Below are 26,854 nucleotides of genomic sequence, written 5' to 3' on the forward strand. Positions count from 1 at the left end.
GAAGGTTCGACCCCGCCCTCTCGACTTCCCTTGTTAGGCTTGGGCACCCTGTCAATATCCCATTCCTTCAGGTAACATGGCGGCTCGGCACCGAAAAGGTGTTACAGCTGAATGATTTTTTTAAAATATTTTTTTAATTGATTATATGGCAGGACTAACTTTTCAAGTTGTTACTACAACAGACAAAATTATCTCCAACACGAAAGAGGATCGATCCGGGGCGACGATATATTAGACAAAAGTAACTGTAAAACCGTTTTAAGCGAAGGTCAAATGCTCCCAAGATCTTAGAGACTAATCCAGGATAACTGGGTAAGCCATGTCGTGAAAAACCACCTAAGCCGTGCGACTAAACATTTTTTCTAATGACAAGTAGTCCTCGAAAATGTATAGGTTGAGCACCCCCTTCTTAACCAACTTACGGTGACCACCAGGAGTTTTACATATATCTCGAAAAACAAGGGGTGGAAGGTACCACATTGAGATTCAGATATAACAAGATTCTTCGTTCCCGAGAATGGATGCTATTAGGTTACCCCCGTAAGACATTCCTATATAGCCAAACTATTGATCAGTTGAGATCTCGGCCTTTTAGTGAAACCAACTTATTCTGAAAGGCTGTGAATCATTGTACAGCTCTTTCATCCTTTTTAGGAATCCAAAATGTACATCTCACGGAATTTTCAGTAGTTTCGAACCCAGGACCTCCAGGCTAGTATTTTGAACATTGCCAGTTTTGAGCAACCCCCTAATTAGTAACCTCAGACAATTTCATTTGGGGCTAATTGTTCCTTTTGATTCTCCTTCTTAATGTGAATGCAAAATTAGAATACAAGAATGATAACCTATTCGAAGTTGTTTACCGGCTAGCAACGGAGCCCCACGGAGTCAGGAATCGTTATTAAATGAGTCACAACAGCCCGTAATATTTGTAACTCATGTATCAGCCTGAAGATAAAAATCTCACCATCAACAAATAACACATGACTATTACTGTGGAGCAGCGGTTCAGGCTTCGTTGTGGCCTATTCGTATCAAAAAAGCTGAACAGTAATGAATAGCAGAAATATGTTCTTGAGGTTGATTTCAAGAAGATTGTTTATCCTGAAAAAATTTTAGAATCTCACAGAAGTTATAGATGTCACCAGTTGTAGCCCAGAGCACAGTTGGTTGGAAACTACCACGCAGTCACTAAAAAAACACGGATGTTTCTGTATCATATAATTCATAGCCTTTCACGGAAGCCCAAATTAATTATCGGAACGTGAAGATGTTGTTTCCACAGGGAGAAAATATTGAACCTCTATAGGAATTGGACGCTGCCTGTTTGCTGTAGGTTTTTTTCATGAATATTGTTGCTGAGGTTCCCATTTTAGGAGCTTACTGCGCCTGAGTTTTTCTTAGATTTTGCTGCGCCTCTGAGTCTTTTTGAGCGATATTATTGATGCCTTATCTCTCTGCAAATATTGTCTCCCATTGCTTACGTGAACATCACAAAAATCCCGCATATTACGGTGGCATTGTTGAACTTCACTTGGCACACATTATCATAGACCACACGCAGTGATTTTCAATAGTGTTTCTTCAAATTTGATCCTTCACCTCATTGATAACAGCTTGCATTAAGCATGTCAACCAAACCATAAACGCAACAAAACAGCAAGCACGTTAAAACCAAGATAAAAGATTTCTGAGGTCACATATAAACTTTAAACTCAAGCTAGGTCAGGAGGACCACCCAAACTAATCAAATCTTGTAGGACAAGATAAATGAAAATCTTCTGTGAAGTAACCAAAGTCGTCTTTCACCTGTGGATCTGTTGGTCTCGTTTGAGACAAGGGTCAGCAAGCAAATTATTCAGACTTAGAGCACACAAAGCTTGACTTAGCGTGATATTAAACTAGTGTTTTCTACAAGTCCGGTGACATTTTGATAGCTGTCAAACAATATTGCCCAGTATTGTAACGTGGTAACACTATTCATAAGGTTGCCGGAAAAAACACCTCGACAGCTCCTTCTTGGCGCTCATCAGGTAGACTAAGTTACCGAGTTTCCATCAGCCTTATGTGCTACTTGAACCCAAATTGCACGAAATAAGTAAGCTTGACTCATTTACTTATGAATTTGGCTTTCACGGGAGACCCGAATGAATCTCTCGTTTATGGCGTTCCTTCTCAATTTAGGTGAGACCAGAAACTCGGGAACTGTATCTGTCTGACAGAATCAAAGAAGCGTGAAGCCAGTCTTGGGAGAATTTTCGGCAAACCTCTGACTAGTGTCTTGTGTCGGTACTGTGTATTGCGACGCTAGTGCATTGTACCAACTGAAACGTAAGGTGCTCTGATGCAGCACTTTCAGTTAAAGGAGAATAACAAACAAACGTAAACAAATTGGTGTATAAATGAGCTTACTTCACAAACCATCCAGTTTTACTTTTTTTACTTTTCAGGGGTTCCAAAAATGCATAATATTCACACTCATTCAAACTATTTGAACAGATGGTGCGTGCTTGATCAGGAAAATTATGAGCTAACAAGTTGTTGAGCGACATGATGAACAATGATGTTGCTTGATTCAAACCGTTAAAATAAAACAAATGTTGGAAAACATAAGCCAAGTCGATCGATTTCGATCTGGTGGGCCGAAGGCTGCACCTTAATGTTGTGTTTGTTCGCAGGACTTACAGGTTAGTAAAGACGTTTATGTAGACGCAAATGAAGGAGTTTGCCCGCTTCTACTGTCTGAGCCAAATTGATGACGGCATCGATGTCGTTGCAACAATCTTTAGTAGATCTCTAAACGTTTGCAATTAACTACTGGCTGTCCTAACAAAACCTATAATAGTTCAGTTTTCTGCAACTACTTTGCATTTGGCCACAAAATACATCCTTTTCAGTGGAGTTCATGAATCTGAAAGAAATATTCACCAACCACTTGAAATTATGCTATCGTCACTCTTTCGCATGATTATCTTGTGATGTTGGTTTGAGGGGATTTCCTGTTTTCAATGAAGATTTCACACCGTCAGTGAAGCCAATCAATGCTGAAAAGCAGAGAAGTACTGTACATCTGTTTCAACCGTATTGGGGATCAGCAGCAGTAGGTATCTCACAAACCACGTGACCTTCAGATCGGCGGTTGAGAAAATGACCGTTTGACCACGAGCGGCTGATTAACAACGTGATCAGTTTCATTTAGATAGGAGATAGCACCGCTTATCTGTCAGTCATGACAGCCACATCACGTGGTCGCCTATTGGGGAGATTTGTAAATCTCCTCAAATCTTCTCACTATCAGTCTATAAGTAGCTTAAATGGACAATAATTCCACAAGACGAGAAATCTTTAGTCATGAAAACAATCAGTAAGTAACCACGGGGTATATTTTCTCTAATCCAGGGATGAGCGGTGTCATGGCCGGTCTAAGTTAGATCAACTCATACTGCTGATTAACCACTTGAGGTCGAATGGTTTATTGTTCAGGTTAGGGGCTAGAAACACTGTGAGCCTCGTGGGTTGCGGAATTTTATTCGAAAGATTGTTACGTGAATGAGTCCTCGACCACGTACGTATTTTTTAACAACTGAAATATCCCGTACGGTCCTGCCACGTTAAATAAACATAGTACATACACACAATTTCATCCATTTTTCCATTCAAAATTCACCGAAGTATTTCTTCCTTGGCATATTTTGAAGCTTTTCTGTTGGCTTTACATTCCATCGTGAGAAAACTGTTCCAGGGGCTGGGCAAAAACAGATGCTTTGGTTCGATACCTTCATATCTGGTTCTCAGCATAGCAAGTAAGCGAACTTGACCAAACTCTATGAATTTCAGCGGTTCATGAAGTCAGGGAGTGACAAAGAGATTGTTTATTCTGAAGCAATACTTACGGAAAGTTTCTCCCGATTGGGACGTAGCTCAGCGCCAAACCGCTGACTAAAAATTATTGATAGAGATGCTCTTTTGATTAAAATGTGTTACCAACAAATAAGAATCACCTCGGTTAGCCGGAAGAAACAGTTTATCCTAAGCAATATGTAGCGCATATCAATATTCTATTTTAACTAGGCTGCCCACAAAAGAAAGATCCAACTTGTTATTTGTGTCGCGAGATATTGCTTGAATGTAATTTACAGTTGCATGAAACATGCATACTTCGTTCATCGGCTGCCAGACTGGTAGCCCTGTTGGGTTATCCAATAAAATAGAAAAACCGCACAACTAACACCGTTCTAAAAAGTGGGGTGGTGGGTAAGCAGGTAAGCAAGCAAGTAAGTGGGTATGTGTGTGAGTAATTATGTAAATAAGTAGGTAGGTAGGTAAGTGAATAAATGTTTTTAAATATGTAGGTAAATAAGTGAGTAGGTAATTAAGTTTGTAAATACGTAAGCAAGTAATTAAGTAGGTGAGTAAGTAAGTAAGTAAGTAATTGAGTGAGTAAGTAAGTAAGTACGTAAGTAAGTAAGTAAATAAGCGAGCAAGTTAAGTAAGAGCACGGTGTGCTTCCCACTAAAGCTTCGCATGCAAACGGACAGAGTAGGGGAGTTAAGACGAACCTGAATATGTGTGGTCTTGTGGACCAAATTACTCTATATTTTATCCAGTAATTAGCCTCAGGTTTTTTAACTCGTTTATTAGGGCCTCGTTATCAGAATGCCTTGAGGCGTCCTATAAACACGAATGACTTTGGTAACGAATTCTTCTTAGATGTTCATCCGCTGCATATGGTTAGTTCATATGCAGTTCCGTGTTTTATTATCCACGGAGGGTGTAAGTGTTACCTGGTATTTCCTGACTCGGTGCTGTTTTCAAAGAATTCAGTTCAGCAACTGATCTGGACTCTCCACTAGATATGTAACCGCTCTATTGGAACGTTCGATCGTGTTCGTTTCTCCTTTATTGGAAAGACGAACCTACGGTGCCCCTACAGTCTAAATATCGCCAAAAATATATGACACGATGTTTTGAAAAGTGCCAGCGTTGGCTTGGAGGATGATTGTCAAAGAGCAGCCAGTATTCCTCGAACTACCGCGTAAGCTCGATGTGAACGAAAGACTGCTACACCCGGAGTTCAATCTCGCTTACTGAGGAGTTCGTGCTGACGGGAGGTCAGCGCACAGACCAGTACACTGGCACGGTAAAAGCGCAACCTCTCCGTTTATTCTCATAATATGTCCCAACTAGTCCCACGCTTTAAATGGGTTTTGTCTGTGTGGAGAGCCGTGTGAATTGTACAGTTATTTCAGGAGTCATAGATTATTTTCCCTTATAGTGCATAGTCCACAAGCTTTATTCAGACAGGCTGCTCTGACAGTGATACAGCTAGCCATCCATCGGGTGTTTAACACGGCAATGGTGTTCAGTTATCGCCAAGGTTGAGGCACCAAATACACGTTTTACGATTTCCTGGTATACGCTTTGACGTAAATGTCCATAATTTTCTATAGTTTCATAATCACCGGTGAGAACAAACTAACCTATTTAACACTGTAAAACATCCAGCTTTGCTCACCCGGATAATGAGGACTAGTTTCGATGCTTGAGTAAGCGCTAAAATGGTATGAGTAGAGAGTCTGTTCGCTTAACAATTCCGGTCGCTTTTTTTAAATGGACAAATATCCAAGTTCTTCATTGCACAAATGTAAGATTAATTTCTCACGAACTCTCTACGGCTACAGAGTTGCAAAGAAGTAATCAATTGCGGGAGGACGCTGGATTCCCGAAAAGCTGTTTGATATGACATTTGAACAGATTTTCCGCTGCTTCAAGCCGACGGTCTCCAGAAGCAACTTTATTGTTCACTTGTAAGACGAATTTTTTGGGAGTGACACAAAATGTGACGGGTTACCTTTTGGGTAGAACGTTCTCCCTATTGGTGCACAACAAGATCTACTCTCACTAGTTTGTAGTGAAAAAAAACCTCGAAGTTCGCTCCTTTAAATAGGGTTCTCAACCTCAGATTGTACATCCATGAGTTGGCCTTCAGAAGGTGATTTCAAAACCGGATGTAACTATTAAAAACCCTCGTAAAATGATGGTCAACTCCCTGACAAAGTGTGCCCTCATCGGTTTTTAAAGACGTGTTTTGTTAATCCAGCGAGTGCCCAGATGAGTGGATGGGAGTCTAATTTACATGTTATTCTGAAATCATTGTAACTGTTCTTCTCCTTCAAGTTCTACGTTTACTGCTAACCTGTTTTGCTGATATGACGCAGCTTGAACTAGAATAATTTCAGTTTATCCTCATTGGCTAACATCCCGCAATGATGACTAGCATTGAATTGATCGTCCCGCGCCTTTTGCCCCCCCCCTTGATAATGTAATTTACTATTTTGAAAGTCACACCGTATTCGCTTTTGGTCCCCTTCTTTTTGTTCATGGTTTTTCCGCTACGTACCACATGGCGAAAAACATGGCTACATAATTAACTAGCTGGCCAGCCAACTTATTGTCTAACTAACTAACTGAATAAATACATAAATAAATAAACGCAGCCTAACGCTTTTGGAGGAACAGACCAACTACCAACATTAAGTTTTAGAATATATTTTGGGTAAGATTCCTTGAATAAACTACCGGGATGGCGAGGGTTTATTTGATATTCTCCAAAATATCATCCCTTTCTAAACAAGCTACTTTAAGCAAGTGTAACAATTTCCAAAAATTGCAGTACACTAATGCAGAAAAAGAATAGCAGAATCTGCAATTTTCGGTTGACACTTGAGTTTCAATCGCCATACTGCGTCTGCTCTTCTGGCAAAAGAATGCATGAGCTTTGGGTGAAAAGTAGTTTCTGCTTTTGTCTTTTTTAAGAGTAAAATAACGCTTGAGGTTGGCAAGTCGTACAGCGAAGCGGCTACTGATATGTCCGCTTGGGAAACGGCTGTCCTCCATGAGTAACCAGATAAACACACGCTATTTTTGCAGCAAACTGCTTATCCAGTTTGTGATTGTTCTCTCCAGCTTGTTCTCATCATATGTGCAAAACGTTACTGCAGTTAAGAAGAGTACAGTATTTTTATTAGTGAAAATTAAAAAAAAAGAACTTACTACCTATCTGAATTCCAATTTTGCTTGGAGAAATAGAGTTTTTTGACCTTTCCATCAGCTATAAACACAAACAGTGCTTGCTTTATACCTGGGACAAGCATTTGAAGCGGTCCAAGGGAAAGTCAAACCAGGACAATGTTTATCTTCATGATAAGGCTCCCGACTGGATCCAATAGATAGAGTTCTTCAGAACCAGGATTTAATTTGTTCCGAACATATTAGCAATCACAGTGAAGGACCCAAATAAATACCAGTCTTGTAGGTAAGAATTTGGAACTTTTCTGAGTTGTCAAATACATCTATAGACATCATTAAAGTGGGAAAACTGGGAAGGCATTGTGAGTAGAAGATCCGTCTCCTAAATCGGGATCTCAGATTTAAGTGGATGCTTGGGCTACTTCGGCAGTGCTTCAATAATTGGAGCACAACTTTGACTAGAGTGCCTGTAAAATCAAGTTCTTAAAGCAGACTTTTCGGCGGACGACTGCATTTCCGATTATGTTTTATTATTAAACAAGCCACTACTGATTTGAAGAATAGTGCTTTAATCTGGCAAGTCATTCGGGTGAGTCATTGGTCAGTTAGAATTTTTGCTCTCATAGGCTAATTTCATACACATTACGATGCTCAATCCATATAATGTAGGCTACTATTGCAGTTCACAGTTCGACCTCCGATATGTTGATATTGTTTGCAACTGCCCTGATATTAGTTGGTCTGTCATCAGCAACTGACGGTAAGATGATCATTTTTTTCCTATCAAGGATAACATTGTCGGGTATAATAGGTAACAAAACGAACTTTATTTATGAGCACACAAGTGTTCTTTGGTCTGGTTGCGCGTACTTTCTGTTATTCAAGTTAGTAGTCTGTGATGCAGCAATCTCTTCTTGAAGCACTTTGATTTTCACAAAAATGATCCTACTGATATCTGTTGAGTTCGGTTACAGAAGAAAACTCATTGGGTGAAACGACTCAAGGATTTTGCTCCCAAATTTTACCTAGCAAAGCCAAACTAGCCCCTACCTTAAAGTTAATAAACAGTAGGTGATTAGGTGGTTACTGATTTGTCCACCTAGTGCTTGCAAATGATTATTCACATCAACAGACACCACCAGGCATTGTCATCTCCGCACCTTGATGATTTCTTCTTGATTGGTGGCGAGTAGCTATCCAGTCTTGTCCAAAGCCCATAAACAAATGAAGGCTGATCTTGAGCAAGATATATAATGGCTCAGAACAGAAATATAAATACCCGGTATTCTGTTTTGAGTATGAAAGTTAAAAACAAACCAGAAGGCTCTGTTGAATTTTGTCAAGCACTCAGGACTGCTGGGAATGAACGAACTGGGAACACTGAAGTTTAAGGTTCATGGATCTGGATGCCCTGAACTTCATAAAATCCGGACTAAAGGGCTTTTCTTTCTTTATTCGTAAAACTAAATCAGATGTCCAAATAGGTATGTTTAGTTTACGGATCTTTTCAAAAATTACCTTTTCCCTTTTTTAGACAATGCGGCTGGACCAAAATGTGAGTTATTTTCGGAGATCATAATAGTGAAAACTGTAGTGTAAATGGATTGAATCACTGACTGAAAAGTGACCGCTGCCTTATTCACCACAGTGCCTTTAGTAGTTTGCTTATAGAAGAAACCATAAAAACTTGTCAAAGGGAATTGAGCACCTAACATATGAAGTAGTCAAGGCTATATCGGAGGTACGTTTATAACGACCAAATTATCAGTTTGGTTGCAAAATATACTCGAATGAGTGCTAAGTGTGACAAACCCGATTAGTCTTCACGGTGGTGTACGCTGACAAAATTTCCTCATCTATCTCGCCATTCCTACGTTGGAAAAATGTTGACAGTAGATGCACCACAGCTTTCTGTTCTTAACCCTAGTTGAGATAATTTGGAAAGCGTTTCCCACCAAACGGTTCATTGAAAAGCCAAGCAAATGGAAACTCACTCAACTAATCGTCAATTTGCCGCCTTTAGCGGAAAAGTGTTTGGTGACACTTGCTGAATTACATGTGCATATGAGAAATGCCTGGCCTTTTGAAGTTTACCGTTAATCATCATCAGCATCATTTTGATGCATAGCATCAGACTTCAGCACTTTGCTGTCGTAAAACCACAATTTACTTGAAATACTTATGCAAAAAAAGAACTGAAGTGAATGGGGAACGCTAACATACCAGAACCATTTATAGCACCTTCACCTCCAGGTACTTATTCAGGCAACAACGTGAAAGTTGATTCTTTCTTTCGGCTCCGGTGTCTGTGATTTATCGACCAGCTACCTCCCTAACCCGTTAACATTAGGACAAAGAAGAGCCTGAATCTTCGGATATTCCATTCAAATCTTTGGTGAACATTTCCTACAATACACCGTTTTTGTGATCTCTGGAACAAATGCTTACTGAAATTAGTAGGTGATACATTTACCAATAGTCTGAGTGCGTACACCAAAGCCGAGAAAGGGTTGTTCAATGAACCTGGCAGTAGTGCCGTTTCCCGATCAGGCATCTTGTTGACTACTTTTTAACGCACAGTGAGGATCACACTATTTCACTACTCGGATGTGAGTTGCACCGACAACACCAAGACATTTCGAACTATCATTCATACCTCCCTGCCAGGTCAAACAATATCAACCAGTCTGCTAGCGCCACTATGAACTGGCCCCGGAAAGCAACACTCTCTTCGGCAAACGATGTTCCACCATTCGCAATACATGGCCTACCGAACGCACATTATTGTGTTGGATACATTTTTCGATGGAAGTGCCCGTCGCATAAGCGAACAGTTGCCTTCCAGTTGCCTCTAATCGCCTGCACCAGCCCATACGAACCATGGTTGTGAGACAACGGTGGTCGAAGGCAGGAAGGCGTGCAAATTTTCTGTGTCGAAGAGGCCACGTCTCACAGTTATAAAACAAATATAATTCAGACTTTGGCCTGAAATTCCCTGGGAATTGAGGCATTTTCGAATTCGCCACCATGGGTCGCTCAACTTGGAAACTGCTACCACAGACTCAGTGATTCGTACACTGTCCCACACTACAGTTGAAACTAATACGACCTCAAAGATGTGCGAAACGCTCCAGAAATTTCATTATTTCTCTTTGGATCATAAGTGGCATGTTAAACGACTGCATGTCCAGGAGCACAACCTTGAACTTTATGGGTTCAAAGCGAATGCCAAAGGAGGAGGTGACATTGGTCTGTTCATCCAAAGATACCTTCACCTTTTGCGAAAAAGTTTGGTGACAATCGGTAGATTTATTGCTGGGCAACGTTTCGCTTTTGACCTGCACCTTCCTCTTTCCTCCGAGGATGAAAACGATGTGGTTTGCATATTCCAGATACACAGGATTTTTGTCAGTCCTTATTTAAACACCAGGATTGCGAAGAACTTCCGGCGCTTACATGACCATCTCGTGCATCACGAAATCAGAGCATTAGCGACGGGAAGTTGTTTGTGTGCAAAAGTTTTTAGAGGAATGTTTGCATACTTTCACGCTCCCCGAAGAATGAAAATACAAACTCCACAAGCTTCCGGGGAATTCCTTGCTGGACAGGCTTGTCAAGGATGACAGACCGGCCAACTGATTGGATCACACCTTGGTAATCCGGGAGTATGTAGAGTGGTGCTCTAGAACCTGAAGGAGTGTGAAGGTTTGATCAATGCATTTTTTACCGGGCCGGAATCCCAGTTGCTGCTCTCGAGTCGGTGTGTTATAAGCCTCCGTAAGAGAACGAATTGGTCGAGCAGATCCTCCTGCGATTACCTCAATAGCCATGAGCCCCTTTTTGAAAATAGTCCCTAACACCGATTCCCTCCAGTTGTCTGGGACAGTCTAGCAGGAGACGTATCAAACAGGCCCTGAATGATCACTTCACTCCATCTCCGAATAATGCGGGTGAGGTCGTTCGAAACAGCCGCAAGATGGGCGGTTCCCAAGTTCCGCGTCCAGGGTTCTACGTTAACTGTAAACTCCAGCGCGCACTTTCACTTTTACTCGGCGTCTGATAATTCGTTGGGATTGACCGGAACATTTCTCCGAGGTCCAATCAATGCCAATTTTCCACCTGATATCCAATGTTTGAGCGGGCCTAGTGAAATCGTAACACAGGCAACATTCCAGGCACTGTGAAAAGACGTGGTTATCTCGTTTCAGCCCGATTTCACATCCGACTTTGAGGCAGTTGAGAAAGACTCCAGGGGATTATTGTGATAAATTTATCTAACCTCAAGATTTTCGAGAAAAGCGGACCAGGACTAGCGCGTGTCTGGAATCCACAAATATTTCCCAAAATGAGCGTCCGTCATTTGTTGATCCGCCATAGCCTTCGGTAGCTGATGGATATGTGATCAATTTGAGTTGGTGACCGCATGTGTTGGACGACTTCGGTGATTATGGATGTTTATACAGACAGTCTGTGGTCAGAACATGGCTGAAGCACTCGTTAGCCATTGCCTACTCCGTGCCGACAACCTAATTAAGTCTGGATGCACTAAGCCTGTCCATCTGTGCATGCAAATCACCGGCACCTAACGTGGTATGTGAACTTGCGAACAGGGCACTCAAGGCATAAATCTTGTCTTTGACTGTGTCGGGGCTGCAGTTGGTAGGGGCATATGAAGAAATGACAAACAGACACCGATCAGCTTTCCGCTTGTGAAACCTACACGGATTTTGCCAGACGACCCGCAAAGAGGCCATTATCTGCGGGAATCCAGTCATACAAAGATCCTTCCTCCTTGTGACTTAGAACGACACCCGCCCCTGCACATCCCGCTTCAGCCAGAAGCGAGGAGAGATTGACGGGGCAGTTAGCTCAACCACTGTGCTTGCATTCTGAATTCTCGTTGTGATAAACAGCACATATCATTGTCAAGTAAGTATAGCGCGAAAAAGAGAGCAGGTTATTCTCCTGCTTATTTCATTATAGATGGACGTTGCGGTGCCTGAGACTCTCAATGCAGCTACTGAGACCAAAACAGACGTAAAACGCCCGGACTGTCAGTCAAAAATGATGGGCCTACTTGGAGGAAAGTAATGATGAGCAGTGGGGTGTGGACAAAGGAAGATGGGAGACGTCGGCGTTAATCTAGTTTCACTTGCCCATCCTGCTTTATGCGGCAGGTAATGCGAGCTGACTGGTGATAACACGCGACGACAGATGTGGCATTCAATGATTGACGGTTGTAGGCAACACGTTTGTACGTGGTCTGCGGTTCTGTCGGGTGCCCAGACATAGATGGGAGGATGGTTAGGACTCTTGATCAAACTCTCTGGCTCAAAATCCTGACCGCAAGGCAGGAGAGGGTGTTGGTCATCCCCTAGCTATTGAACAACCTTGCACGAAAGATGCTGTTTGTCACACGGACACCACCCATTATAGCTAATGCGTCACGGAGGCATACAAATCGCCACTCCACGGTATGGTCCAGTCTCTTTGTGTGACAATACCATTTTAAACATTGCCTCATACTGGTAAAAACCTGACTTTCTATTTGAATAAGGGTCCCATATAACGTGCCATGCAACAGGAGAAAAACTGTTTATGGCGCTTCCATTACAACTTACAAAATCGGTAAAAGCGGTAGCTCCGGTCATCTCCCAACATATTACTTGCCATTGATACAAAACACTGCACTACAGCCTAGTTAATTTCTCGTCGTATACGCTGATCATCTTCTAAATGGTGATCACTCTCAATGAGAGCTTTCTGTTCGTAATGGTCATCTATCTGTTGAGCTGTAGTCAAAAGCGAAAGGTCGTATTCAGTTTTTCAGTGCAACCTAAAGAATTTAAAAATATGCTGTTCCGTGTGTTCTTGCTTGTGGCTTTAACGGTCGTTGCAGATATCGTCCGAAAAGATCTACGTGCGTTATACTTATCAGCTTTCTTTAGACCGTAGAACCACAGCAAAGCTCGGGCACCCGAAGAACCCCGGCAACTCCAAACTAAAATACAAAATGATTTCTTTTGACAGAGTGGGTTAAACCAATTTCTATTTCGGTGCAAATCAAACCTCACAAAGTCTGGTTAAAGCGAACCTGATGCAAAGCTTAATGACCTGAAAAATGTACATGATTTTTGAGGGGTCAAGTGTGTTATTAGTTCAGTCCATGTTTGCAGTGGCGTAAGCCTGATTAACCAGGTGACATCTGTCATCAAAGTTGGCCACATATTTGACAGCCCCGTGCAAAAGACATTGTTTTCTATCAAAATTCAAATAAATCAATCTACCCATAATGAGAGAGTTGATTAAAGATATAAATCTGATAATTTCCGCTTTAACCAGACTGAGTAACTGATACTGAAATCAATTGCTTTAAGTAGTATTGTTTGAGTCACAAACGTGCTCAGTCATCTATGGTAGTATGATGTCGGACATTTCTTGTTCATTGTTGTTTTCCATTCGAAGCGTCGTTTAGCTGGCGTGTTCCGGAACCGGCGACTCCATGGTATCTATCTTAGTTAATAGCGTAGCATGTTGAGCGTTACCAAACCGTTCAAGTGCGTAAGGTAAAAAAAACCCAGCAAAACTAATGGCGATGGCCATCTGACTACGCCAACCAACTTTGCGTTATCAATCAATGCTATACGAAATAGCTGCCCCTAGCTTAGCTAACCAACCTTGGTTACTTTTGACTTCAAACGAATGGCCTGAATACCTCCCTCCATCTACATGACATTTAGTACATAATCTAATTTGACGGAAGTATTTCAACCGTGCAGCAGTTTTTCCGCAATACCAGGTAGCACGCAACCGAATATTGGTAATACTATGCAGAATAGGCGCCTTGAGATTCCCGTACGAAGCTATTTATTTTGGTTTGACGTAAGCAATATGGAAAAACTGCGCAGGACACGGTTTCACCCTCTATGGACCTCACCAGGTAGGCATAGTGCCCGAAAAAAGACAAAATGAATGTATTTTACAAATAATTTTGGGGTAGGCTATTCAAGTCATGTCGGACGTGAAATATGTTGCACCCATTCAAACACGGAAATGTGACTAGAATTGTAGAGACCTCCTGGTAGCTCCTCCCTAAAAACGCTTAAATTCAAGCTGTGACCGTAAAATTGTTTGTAGATGGGTGTCAAACTTTCCTATGAAAACTGAAATTAATCTGACCTGAGTGATCTCCTCTAGGAGACACTGGTAACAACCAAGTCACACAAAGTATGTGAAATGCGCGAGCCGCTGAGTGCCCAAAATGGCTTCTTCACAGAGAGAGGTCAATTCGATTCACAATGGCAGGCATTCTCACAGTGGATTGGTCTTTATTCAATGAACGATCCAACTTGATAAACTAATTACTGAAACAGGACAACAAAGCGAGAAGAAACTAGTATGCATACTCCGCCATCCACCAGTGCACCAGCCAACACGTACCCACATTATTGTATGCGTTTTTGCGTACGGTTTGTTCTGGTTCGCCATGGAAGCACGCTCTGCACTAGCGTGCGCTCATATACAGTTGCCGTTGTTTTCAAAGCTCAAAATCACACGTATTAGGCGCACAACTTTTATTAACTATGGTGTATTATTACGTTCAGTCCGGAAGTAGCTATATTCCGCGGAGGCAAACGAACTTTCCGAACTTAAATCGTGAAGTATCAATATACCTAGACATTCAGAGCGTCTTTGGAAGAAAAGTAGACAAAACTAAAGGTTACCAACTGAACGCTCATCCTATGATTGCATTTAATCTATGCTTAAAAGGAAGGAAAACACCATACAGCTGCTTCACCTTTATTGGGAAGCATCAACGGCACGCACCTCAAAAAACGCTAGTAGGCACATTCGAATTTGAAATCTCCAGGTTAGTAGTTATATTTACTTGAAAGTTGAACTAAAAGCTACTGATCAGCAGTGTGGTTAATTCTCACAGAGACTGCATATGGCGCCATCCACCTTTTAGTCATAGAAGCCACATCACACGACCGCATATTGACTAGCCCCTAGGTAATGATTTCTTGGATGGAAACCAGGCAACAAGTGACCATGTGTTACGGATTCCGTGGTTAAAGGATGGGGCTGAGGGTTGGAAACTCACCAAGTTTGGTGCACTGCGCACTGGGGATGATTCGCGGCTTTTCCCCATAGACTGACTACACTTACAAGATGAAACCTGTTGAGGTTCCCGATACGGAACCTTGAGTGACGCGTAGGTTTGACAATCCCGAATATCAAAAGGAAGAATTGGGTTCGTAATTCTACGGTACTACTTAAACAAGGGTGAGCAAATGTGTACAACAAACCTCAAGTGTTCACGTTCGTAGCATCAAAAAGTTCACAGGTCTGTCAATGACCAGCACAGGGTAGTGTCAACGTCCGCATACCAAACAACGGCGAGCGGACTGATGGCTCAGTAGCGTGGGTCGCGGTCGTTCCTTCCGACGACAGTCTCGTGATTCTCATTGGACGTGCGATCACGCGGAACCCCTGAGAAAACAAGTCAAGGCAGGCTCAGCGAATGGGACATGAACGCACATGAATAAGTAGGTCAGCAGCGCACATTCACACACAGACACATGTCAATACACAAGCGTGGGAAAGGACGGCCTCTTCGGCAAAGTGAGTGGCAGGTACGAATAAGCAAAACAACTGGAGTTCAAAAGTACATAGACGGAGTAAGCAAATGAATGAGAAATTATCAAGTTAGATTCAACAAAACCTTAGTTGAAAGTGACCAAACCACCTCACACTACCATCAGTAAAAGAAAGTGTCGGCTGGTTGCTCACTAATACTTTAAGTAAAGCCGGACTGTGCCTGAACATGTCTTAAAATCTCCGTAACTGGATGTAGATAGAACTTGGGCAGTTATCCGGAAAGTTATTTGATCTGTGTGTTGTGTGTACGCTGCAGTATGGTTTCTTCCTTACCTGCCGAAATAGAAGTAGGTTCATATCTGTAACCAAGTGGTGATAATTGTTCCATTGAAAGTATAGGAAAAGAGAACGGCTCGCAGAAGAGGCAAGCAGGACTGTCCTTCAGAGTAAATAAAATTACAAAACAGCCAGAAAACTAGGTTGTTTCGAGAGCAGCTGGATAAGATATTAAGTGTTCTAACAATTTTCTAAACAAAATTCAACAAGAGACAAAATCTCGCGCAAACATGCTGCTTTCCTTGAGGTTCCAAGACAAGAGACTGATAAACATTTGGGATTGCGAGTTACGTCCAAAGACAAATAGTTTGACGCCTTGAATTTTTAATCAAAGGATGAAAAACTCGGATTTTGTGAAGCAAATTCAAATTCAGGTTATTCTAATGAGATGTTTCATTTAAAAACCACTCTGCAAGCCGATTCTAATTGACGGATGAGTGTTTAACCCTTCCCTTATTACGTACAGAACCATGGTGTTCATAACTCAGCAAATACATTAAGATGGTTTGCCTCATAAGAATAAAGCAGACAGTTAGATCTCGAAGAGTTTTCTTCAATTTTGGATGACTGCGTTTTGAAGGTCTCGAAATATTTCCATAGTCAAAGTCAAACTACTTCGTCTTTTATCAGTAGCGTTATTAATCCAACATGATCAAGAGAAATTCATGTTCTGGACATTGTGGTAGCGCTCAGCAGAGACATGATGTGGCCAATCTCTCAAAAAATCACAATACAGAATCTGAATGAAGTCTATTTATCACCTTTAAAGAGAACGTTGCTATGGAGAACTCACACCTCGAGCACTAAGATCTTTTGAGTAGGCATTTTTGTGGATCACAAGAGAAGTCGATCGGAAGAGTCATTTTGTTATGAAATTATCACATAAGTCGGGAACAACTTTAGACCGGCTGTAGCTATCATTTAAGTATTTTGCAAAGTTTTCTGTAATACAGCTACAATATTGCTTGCTAGCTTTAGAATACTGAGAGGAATACACACTGATTATTTTGCACAAATTTCTGAAATCAGTAGCTCGTAGAGATATTCCAGACTGCCTTCCAATTAATTGCATGCGTGATCCTGTTGGCTTCTAAATTCGAGGTTGTACTGAGATTTGAAACGTGAATCACAATTAGTGTGTTAGGATTTCCGGATCATTCAATATAAAATCTAGGGTAAATTTTTGACAGTGTCGATCGTACACAGTGGAAACAAAAATCACTGATTTCTTGTCTGAACCTGTGCGATGAGTATATTAGAACCAAGCCTGTTGAAGTTAGAAGTTAAAGCGGAAAGTGTAGGACCAGGATCTGTTTTTTTATAAAAAAACTACGCTAATTGTCGGAACTAATCTATCGCATTTGGTCCTGTTTCACTCAGTTTTAATATTCTTCATTGCTGACCGCGAAGCCATAGAGCAACTAACCGCACCTATAAGCGTGGTTAGTGTTAGCAAGAGCGACTGCATGCTTGGTGCATGTTAAGAAGGAAGTGGAAGATTTTCAACTACTTGCAAGCAACTTATTACCGTTTCAAAGGAGTTAGAATAGAGTATGTATAGAATATTTTCATCACTCGTTTTCAATGAACCGTAGGATCCCCAGTCAAAATCGGGTTCAACGGATGGATTAATGTGTTTCTTGAAGTGTGTGGAACCCATATTTGAGGCGACCTTAGCGAAAGATATCTCTATTCCATTTAAGTGCATGATGTACAGTCAGTGAGGTAAACAAACGCATATATTTGTCTTTTTAGATGATGTTGAGGGTAAGTATTCACCTCATATGATGAAATGCTCACCTACATTACTTCACCAAAACGGTGCGGAAGTTTAGTTAAAGAACAGGTGGCGTATACCTGACTGTGATAAACATCCACGGGTGCTTGACACTTCCCAAAATTGAATCAGCCGGAGATGTCACATTCATGTAAAAATCCATTTGCAGAAGATGATTATACTGAACAATTAAGTTTAACATTCATCTGTGTAATGCGCTGCTTTTGACTCGGAATTTAAGCAGATCTCTTCTTCGTGATATTCTTTGATCGGCAGTCTGGGTTAGGCGGGATAGTTGCCACTTTTAAGGATGGCTAAGAACTACCAGTCTTTCAATCGACCTCCAAAGTGATTCAGACCGAAGGGTGTAATAGCCACGTGCAAACTGACTTCTTAGTATGCACTATTTAGGAATTATTCTGTTTTAGTGTGTACCAGAATACAAGGCATACTTATGTTAAATATAAGGCGACGTATTGTGACCTCCTTATGAACAGAGCCTTTCCAAAGATGGGTCGAATATTAGTTTTGTATCTCGTAATTATATGAGGCACTTCGTTTCCTCTGAGATGATTGTTTAGCTTTCTAAAGTTTTGGAAAGATCATATCTCTGTGAATGGTTTTTCCTCTTTCAGTCAAAGCCAACGGATAACTAATAATCTAAAATGTAGGATAGCTGCTTAATCAACTCTGTCAGAGAGCCAGTCATGCAGTTGAATCAGCAGGTGCAGGGGGTAATTTACAATCCCCTATCCTAGTGGCAATAAAATCGCACCGTTTTGAATTTGGCTGAATCTAACACAGCGTCATCCACATGTGCCCATCTTTGAATACCATTGAGAATTTCTCTCTTGTTTTGTTTCCCCACATTTTGGCCGTATCAACGGAGCATCAAAGGAGTGAACATGATCCATTAAGGCTTCTCCAGTGTGCGCACAGCACTTCTACCGAAATTCCAGACAGTGTAAATAAGAGAAAATGTTACGCTAGAATCTCAAGATTTTGAGCTTACATTATACTGCTTTCAGAGATATAAGAAAATTTACAACTCAATATAAACAACGGCGATTCGCTGTGCAAAACATTTGTAATACCTGCTTTTCTAAATTATGATTTGCACCTCCTCAGAACGAATTAATATTGTTTTTGCTGTCTCTCAAATGATTTTGTGGTCTGTAATTTCAACTGTTTCCGCATTCCACCGTTAGACTTAAAAAAACTGTTAAGTGGGATGAATCACCGGGTAACTTCTGTGGAGTTTTGGCATGTATGTGTTAAGTCTCCCTGCTCACGTTTCATTTGCACATGTTTAAGCCAACTAAATAATCACATCAATGTGATACAATCCAAAAATCAAGCGGAGAACCCATGCATGGAAATTCCGCTTGAGTTGTGTAAAGCACCCGGCTGCAACCCTAAAAATACATCACCTTCACCCAGTTTAATCGTTGCGACTGTATCGCCAAAAGTGAACAAAATTCACTGTTTGCGTGCCTATCTCATCCCATTAGTTTGAGCAGATGTACAAACAAGTGGCATTGGAGTTCAGAAGGATATCTTACAATAACTGTAGTAAATCACTTTGGAAGCCCTATCATAGCCAAAATTACTGATAATGATATCGCTGGTTTTTCCTGGAAGCTATAGTAACAGATAAGTAAACTTTCGAGCAACTAGAGCTTCGACGAAATTCGATACTTGGATGGCACCTATTCTTCAGAATATTAGATAACCGGACGATTATGAGGATCCGTTAGTTGATGCTCGACTTCCAGCATCCAGTTTAGCAAGTGAGCCTGCGTGACCCGTCCTTCAATCATGGAATACACTGGACCATTGATTTTATGAGTTTTGAGGTGGAAATAACGGTACATATCTAAAAAGCACTACTGCGACCAAACACAACAGAACAACCTATATTTTTCATTCGTTTTTGTAAATTATGGTTCATCGAGAAAGTTTGGTAGGAAAAGCGACCGTGGTAATCCTAGTTTATTCATTCATGTAATAGACCATCCGCCACAAAAACCAGTTTCCATTTCAGTGAAGGTGCAGATAACTGATATGTAATGGAATTTTCTATACTTTCGACAGGCGGCACGATTATTTACACGTGCATCCTATAGGCAGAATGTGTCATGTTACACTGTTAGTCACAGATATTGAATGTTGCGGACACGGTTTTCCGTACTTCTGGGTTGTTTCCTAGCACTTCGCGCTTTTCGAATGTGGCCGACAGTTCACCCTTGATCTGCAACTGACTATTATCAACTAGCTTAATCGATGCTACTTCCATCCGAGTAACAGGATCTTTCTGCTCTGCTTCTGTTCTCTTGAACATACAGATATGATGGACTTGGTTGTTACAGCTTCAGGGCTTAAATGCTAAGCTTAAACACTAAGCATCATAAGCGAACGTCCTAAAATCTGTTGATGTCATCAACACACAGCAGTCTGCATCATCTTCTCTGAGATTTTGTGAAAGATTGATTGATTTTTGGGTCAGATTTACACACAGAAGACAGATCACCATAAAAAAAGAATATTTCTCCAAATATTCCACGCAAAGGAACGAGGATAATTGCCATGTGATGGTTGCTTATGATTGATGTTTAGTTCTTGACAACCAGACCCAACCAATTTATTGACACATTTCGTCAATCCAAAAGTGTCCCGAAAATATATTTGTTATACGGAGGAAGTGAGTGAGAATCAAATAAGGCACTCCTAGATGGAGTGATGAGGTCAATATGGCTTATTTCATAACAGTTGTGACCAACGTTAATCAAACAGTGCTATTATAAGGTCTCTGATCCGTGTATTTCACAGAACAAACTGTTTATTCTTCCGAAAATTCAAGGAATGTTTCTTTTTCATCAGAATTGGAAAAAGATGCAAGTGAGCAAAATGATGTTTGTTTTGCTAGCTTGAATACTGCTGAATTTGCTCGTATAATGAGTACCTAGAAGAGGCTTTTCAACGGAAACTGGTTTTTCCAGATAACATATATTGCGTGGATGTGGTCACCACAAATGGAGCAATCTAGGTTTCCGAACAAGAATTCAAACGTTCTGATGTCGCAAACAAAATGAATATAATAGCTTACTGCAGTGCAAAATGTTTGGCGGTTAAGCCATATTTTCATTATTACATTAATAGGGCTTCAAGTTTTCAATTTAGTCTGTTCAGTTTGTTAGTATTACTGTCCCGGTAGAGATGTCGGAGGGCTAATTACGTTCGCAGTATACCAAATGAGCAATATGATTATCCATACACAGTATTCCAGAGTATCTTATAAGAGGCGGAAGGTAATTTAAACTTCAGAAAGGATAACTTTTCCCCCCATCACACCAAACTGCGCAGTGAGATTTCGGTTTACGGAAATCACTCAGGCACAACACATTGGGGTATAAATCAGACTCCGTTTGAATGACATGTTAGGTTCTGATTGCCGAATATACTGTATGACAATACCCATGTATTTTAGTCAAGCTTTAGTGATGGAGTTCTCTGACCAAAATATCCTGATGTCAAATGAAAACCTTAAGTTCTTCGTGTCAGTAGGATCATACTGGCGTGACAGAAATAATTTGAAAGCGTTCTTAAGTGACCAACTTATGCAACACTTCAGGAAAAGTTTGTAAATACTCGCTGTAGAGAATGTCTCATAGTCTTTGATTACATTAATCTCAACTAGCCGTAGATTATTTTGGTAGATAATTTAGAAATGTTTTGAGAAACCACGACGTCCTGAACCCTATCACTTCCCCAGCGGAATCAATAGATCTTAGGTGCCAAAGGACACCTTTTGTCCTCCAAATCATCTTTGATCGCAATACGATGCTTCAAGTAGTACGCAAGCAGTTATTTGTGAAAGTATGTTGCGATCTCTTGTTTAGGTGACATTGTCACTGATAGTCCGTGTGAGTGTACGCTCTGTGTTCAAGCATCAAAATAAACCAGAGCTTGGCATGTTTTAAATGAGAGAACCATTTTTCCATCATCCCCATTAGCTTCTTACCTAACTAGCTACATCCAAAGTCGCAAGAAAGTGGCAGAATCTCGTGAATGTGAAATCGTTAAGACGGGTGAACGTCGCCTGTAAAATTCCAAATTTTCAAAACGGCGAAAAGCAAACTGAAAGCAGCAACTGTTAGAGAATTGACGAAATAGCTGTCATTATGCTACGCCTGTCAGTGTTAACATGATATAGTAGCAATAAAGCAAGGGACGAATCGGTCAGGAGATGATCCAGTTGTGTTCATTTTTACATCAATTGAATTATCAATGGGATTGTTGATTAGAGTTAGGATAGTGTAAACTTTGGAATGGACAACCGCTAATCCTGGTATAACCCAAGCCTCTTTGCTATCCACTTTCAGAACACAGCCCACTTGAGTTTAAACTTCTGCCGCAACTTACCGCGTATATTTGGTTAATTTGACCCAAAAGACGTCATACTCAGCTGTTGCGCCGAAATTGCTTTGTGACGATATTAAACAAATGCGTTATCACTATTAGTATAGAGGGTTTTAATACACACAAGAAATTTTTCAAATCTGTTCCAACATTTAAAATCATTTGACTAATTACAGAGTGCAAACACGTTCAACGTCATGAGGGTTAATTAAGGTCCCCGGTGTTTATTTTCTTTAGAGAGACTAGAGGGTATGTAACAAAGTTTGTAATCCATAATCTCACCAAATAATTCATCTAAATCTTTATGGTTCTGTAGTCAACTTATGCAGCCAACCATCAAGGACGGCTCCATAAATCCTGGATTCAGGAACAAATGTTTTGGCGTATTTTCACAAATTACGTGACAACTTCGGTGGAAAAAACGCAACTTAAAGCTAATTTTGGACCTCGGCGTAGGTAAATATCCAGCCTTCTCCTTAGCCTAGCTTGAACCTTTTGTTAAACGGATAAACTATTCCAAGTAATCAAGTAGTTAGAATCGCCATCCACTTGGGAGAGCAACTCAAGTCGCACCAAAAGCGCGTCATATGTCGGGTAAACATCACTGGGATGGAATTTCGCTACCACGACAAGCTTTCATAAAGAATTTGAAAGCAATGTGCATAAAAGCTGTTGGAGGTATTGGAGGGAAGTGGAAAGTGGATAAGTGCACAATTTTTCCACGTAAGCTCGTCGGGAGATATTCACACATCCGTTTGAACGGCTATTTCGTTTTCTGACCAACTTCACAGAAGCAACCAAACTGGCCTGTGAAAACCGAATTTGTTTCACGAGCCAGTAAGCCTCGTTACTTTTCTTATCAGCAGCATGTTCGTGAGGGTCACACGTAACAAGCTGCAATTAATGTTGTTTTGAAGAATTTTCGGAGTCTACTTAGTAGTAAAAAAATAAGTAAGTACTAAGATCGAAGGACAGGCGATAATATAAAATCATCACGATGTGTGACTGTCCAAGTGGCCGAAATTATGTGCAGTAAAGAAATGGAACAACGTCTCTTCCTTCATTGTTGGTCTCTAAAGATACTTGAACAAGCTAACACTTCGCGCTACAAGAGAAACCAACAGCCAAAGATGAGATCAAGATTGCTAACAAATTACTGTCACTAATCCAGCATGGACTTTCGTGTAAAGAAAATTGCCCGTTCTTCCAAATAAGACGCATACAATATGATCACATTGCTAACATATTTTTAAGATGCGGTATGAGAAAAAAATCACTATGGTTCTCAGAAAACTGGGTTCTTTTCTCCGTCCCATCAAAAGTATAAACTCAGCAACTGTTCTGTACTCACACGATCACATCTGGGTATACGTATATTTGTGCCTTTCTCCGACAAATTTATTAAAGATGCTCCATAACTGGTAATTTTTTCAAAAGAGCGTGAAATACGTACGTCCTTAGTCAGTTTCTTTCTACCGTAGAAGTCCTGTTTGTGCTAATATTTGAGGAAGTAAATATTTTTGGCTCCTGCGTCCACAGCCGTGCTTTAATTATCAAGAATCATTCTACATGTTCTATATAGATGCACTCCAGAATAGATCCACCTTCAGATTTTATCAACGACAAACTGAAATATACATGAAAAAAGGTAGACCAACCAACAACCCAATTAGACTGGTGTCTGCGTAGATAAGTTCACTTTCGCAGTGCAAACTGTCGTGGCTTCAGGCTGCTTTCATTAGCAATTTCACGCCCTATCACATCCCCCGGGATTCTTCTGAAAACAAAGTATATAATTAGGTCTAAATGCATTCCATCACAATTTGTCAGCAATTCTTTCATCCTCAGCCATCTCTGGTGATTTAAATCTACATAGGGTAACTTAAGATATTAAAAAATTGTAAATAGAATCTGACACAATTGCCATAGCACACCAACTGGTTGAATGCTGTCCGGTATATAATTACATGCCAAGGCATAAGATCTTAAGTGTGTTCGATTTTAGTAAGAAGTGCAATCTTCAAATGATCTTAGATGCCAATCTGAACATCTATAAAGACCTTTTAGAACGCAAGATGACTGCTAAGCCGCTCAACATAAAATTACTCGTGACCGTTTCTAAAGAGCAGAATTTATATGTCTTATTAGAGTAATCCAGCAAGTGTCCAGTATAGTAGTATTCCAGGATTCCACATAAATGCGACCGAAAAATTGTGAAATCCCGTGTCATGGTTTGTGGTAAAAGAGATTTGTCATGATATCTGTGATCAAACATAAATTCGATTTCCGCATTTTAGAGTTTAGTGACTAGTATAGCTTTGTCGCAAAATCTGGTTTTTACTTTTGCAAGTCATTTGTTTTGCTTAGAATTGCGAAATGCAGCAGGTAAGTTGTCACTGTCATTTAGGGGAATGGTACAAATAAACATAATATGAATTAGAGCTTGTCGAGACAGTTTGTACCAATAAAAGCACGGCAAAATGTTTCTCGGATAAACAAAACAGTGAAAATACACTTTCGCTAAAATTATTACCGCATTTGGTAGGCATATGCTAGTTGTGAGGAATCTATTTTACAATTGTTAAGACTTTTTCTAGTTCTCTACCAGTCCTTTTTAACGAATGACAGTAGATATTGAGGTAGTTGGGTCATCCGTTTATTAAATTCTAAATAAAATTCGTTTTCAATTCGCATGAGTAGGGATTTGCAGTTCCTCTTTGCGTAAACGAAAAATTATGAAGTCCAGATAGCCTGGTACATGTGTTTCAAAACACTCCTGGCAAGTTTGTAAAGATTTATAAGTAAAGTATCAGAAACTAAGCGTTGTGTCTTGCAAGTTGGGTTGTGCTTCGACAACCACAGCTTTTGAGGGATAAACAACTAGCCGGCAGACCAAAATTTCCACCGGTTGAATGTTATAGCACCCGCGTGACAATCTGGGATATGCAAGTGGCGTGTAAGATAGAAAATGCAGGCTTTACGCTCAAACACATCAATTTTGGTGACAGGGCTGAGTTGAGTACGCGTATTGCATTGGATCCAGCCACACCTCAGAAGGGCTTTGATACGGTCTAAAATGTGATGTTTGTGCACCAAGTGTGAGACGACAGTATCATTGACTGACCTGGTGGCTGCGTTTATAATCCTGGAGAAAACGTGACTCCCAAAGGGCCTCACATTCTGCCTAGAGTATCACTTAACACTATTTCTGCAAGACTTATATGGCGGGATGGCTTTTAAAGACTATTCAGCTATCCATTACCGAGATCGCCATTCTTGGGGCTCATTAGGTGGGCATAATCCTCAAACCTATATCAAAATTCTATTCTACCTGAATACCAAACTTTTAGAACCACCATATTAATAACGGGATACTCACATAAATCCGGCGTTTATGATAAGAGTTGACGGAAAATGCCGCATAAGTGCCTTTTTAATTATGAAATTTTCAACAGTCATATAAGTAATATGGCGTGTCATGAAATACAGTGCTGAATAAAGCGCGAGGTGGAGTTTTTTAACACATTGAGTTGAGGAACATTACATACAATTGCTTTGGCTGGAATTTACTAGATTCCTTTACTATTCCACAGTCGCAAAAGTATAACATTATGTTGTTTGTGTTCCATATATATTTCAGACGGGCTGAAAGGTACTGTATCACTTTTTTGCCGAGGTGTCATATAGGCGGGAGGAAGCGCTATCTCTTGAAAAAAGATATCCGGTTGCTAGTTGTGCGGCTTTAGAATCTCATTTGATAATAGTCTCCACCATGAATCAAGCTGGACACAATCTTCGCGAATGACAGGGCCCGTTAAGTTCTATGATTACTGGCTACTCATAACTCGACAAATGTGGATCTAAACCAACTTTCTACTATTGTCATTTGTTGAGTTGGTTCGCCCATGGATTTCATAATACTTCATTTCACTGTACATCATTATAAGTGAGGCGGTGTTGAATGAATATATCAACCGACGTCTTGCCAGCAATAAATGAGGACAATTGGTGCACTCACAAGCCCAACACTGAAGAAGAAAGATTGATTAATTTTCTTACTTGTTTTGCTGAAGGGCTCACTACTCATCACATTACAGTTTAGATCAGTGATCACTAGAAGCAAAGTGACAGAAAATAATGATCTCTATTTAACACAAGGGATATTGCTAAAAGGCTAATCGGGATACACTAATCACACTCTGATTTGCTACAAAATGGATTGGTCGTGTCTGCTTGCCTTGTGATATGCTGAATTTTAAGTAGCATAGCCATTTAAACCATAAAAGTGGGTAATTGAACGTGGGTTCATTTTCACCTTATGCAAGATGTATCAAAATTGATATTTTTTCAATAATCAGGAACACTGTTGCCCTTATTCATCGATTTTGATACGCAATGAGACTTTGTAATTCGCCAATTTGAAGTTCGCTAGGATTACAGAATAACAGCATTTAGATGAACAGTTAAGTGACCATTTTGAATGTTCACCATAAATTCATTCAGTGGTCAGTTATCTGTTAAACATGGCTCCATTTGTTTAAGCTGCAAACTGAGGAGTGGAAACCGCACATGTGAACAATTATCTCGACATCTCACTTGTGGTACAAAGCCACAGTAAGGCAGTGTATATCACGATGATTACTGGCTGCAAACGTTTTTATTATGGTTTGTTTTTCATTATTTAGCCGGAAT

At 40.5% G+C, this 26,854-nt stretch overlaps 1 protein-coding gene across 1 annotated transcript in view; it reads left to right on the forward strand.

Moving 5' to 3' along the window:
- Positions 1 to 26,854, forward strand: part of T265_00796 (hypothetical protein) — a gene marked incomplete at both ends in the record, with an annotated part of 58,577 nt that overhangs the window by 10,471 nt on the left and 21,252 nt on the right. Inside the window, 2 exons of the mRNA XM_009164668.1 lie at positions 4,642 to 4,730; positions 8,564 to 8,584. Coding sequence (XP_009162932.1) covers positions 4,642 to 4,730; positions 8,564 to 8,584 — 110 coding nt within the window. The remainder of the gene's footprint in view (positions 1 to 4,641; positions 4,731 to 8,563; positions 8,585 to 26,854) is intronic.

The sequence above is a fragment of the Opisthorchis viverrini genome (genome assembly GCF_000715545.1).
Source record: "Opisthorchis viverrini unplaced genomic scaffold opera_v5_8, whole genome shotgun sequence".
NCBI classification, from domain to species: domain Eukaryota; kingdom Metazoa; phylum Platyhelminthes; class Trematoda; order Opisthorchiida; family Opisthorchiidae; genus Opisthorchis; species Opisthorchis viverrini.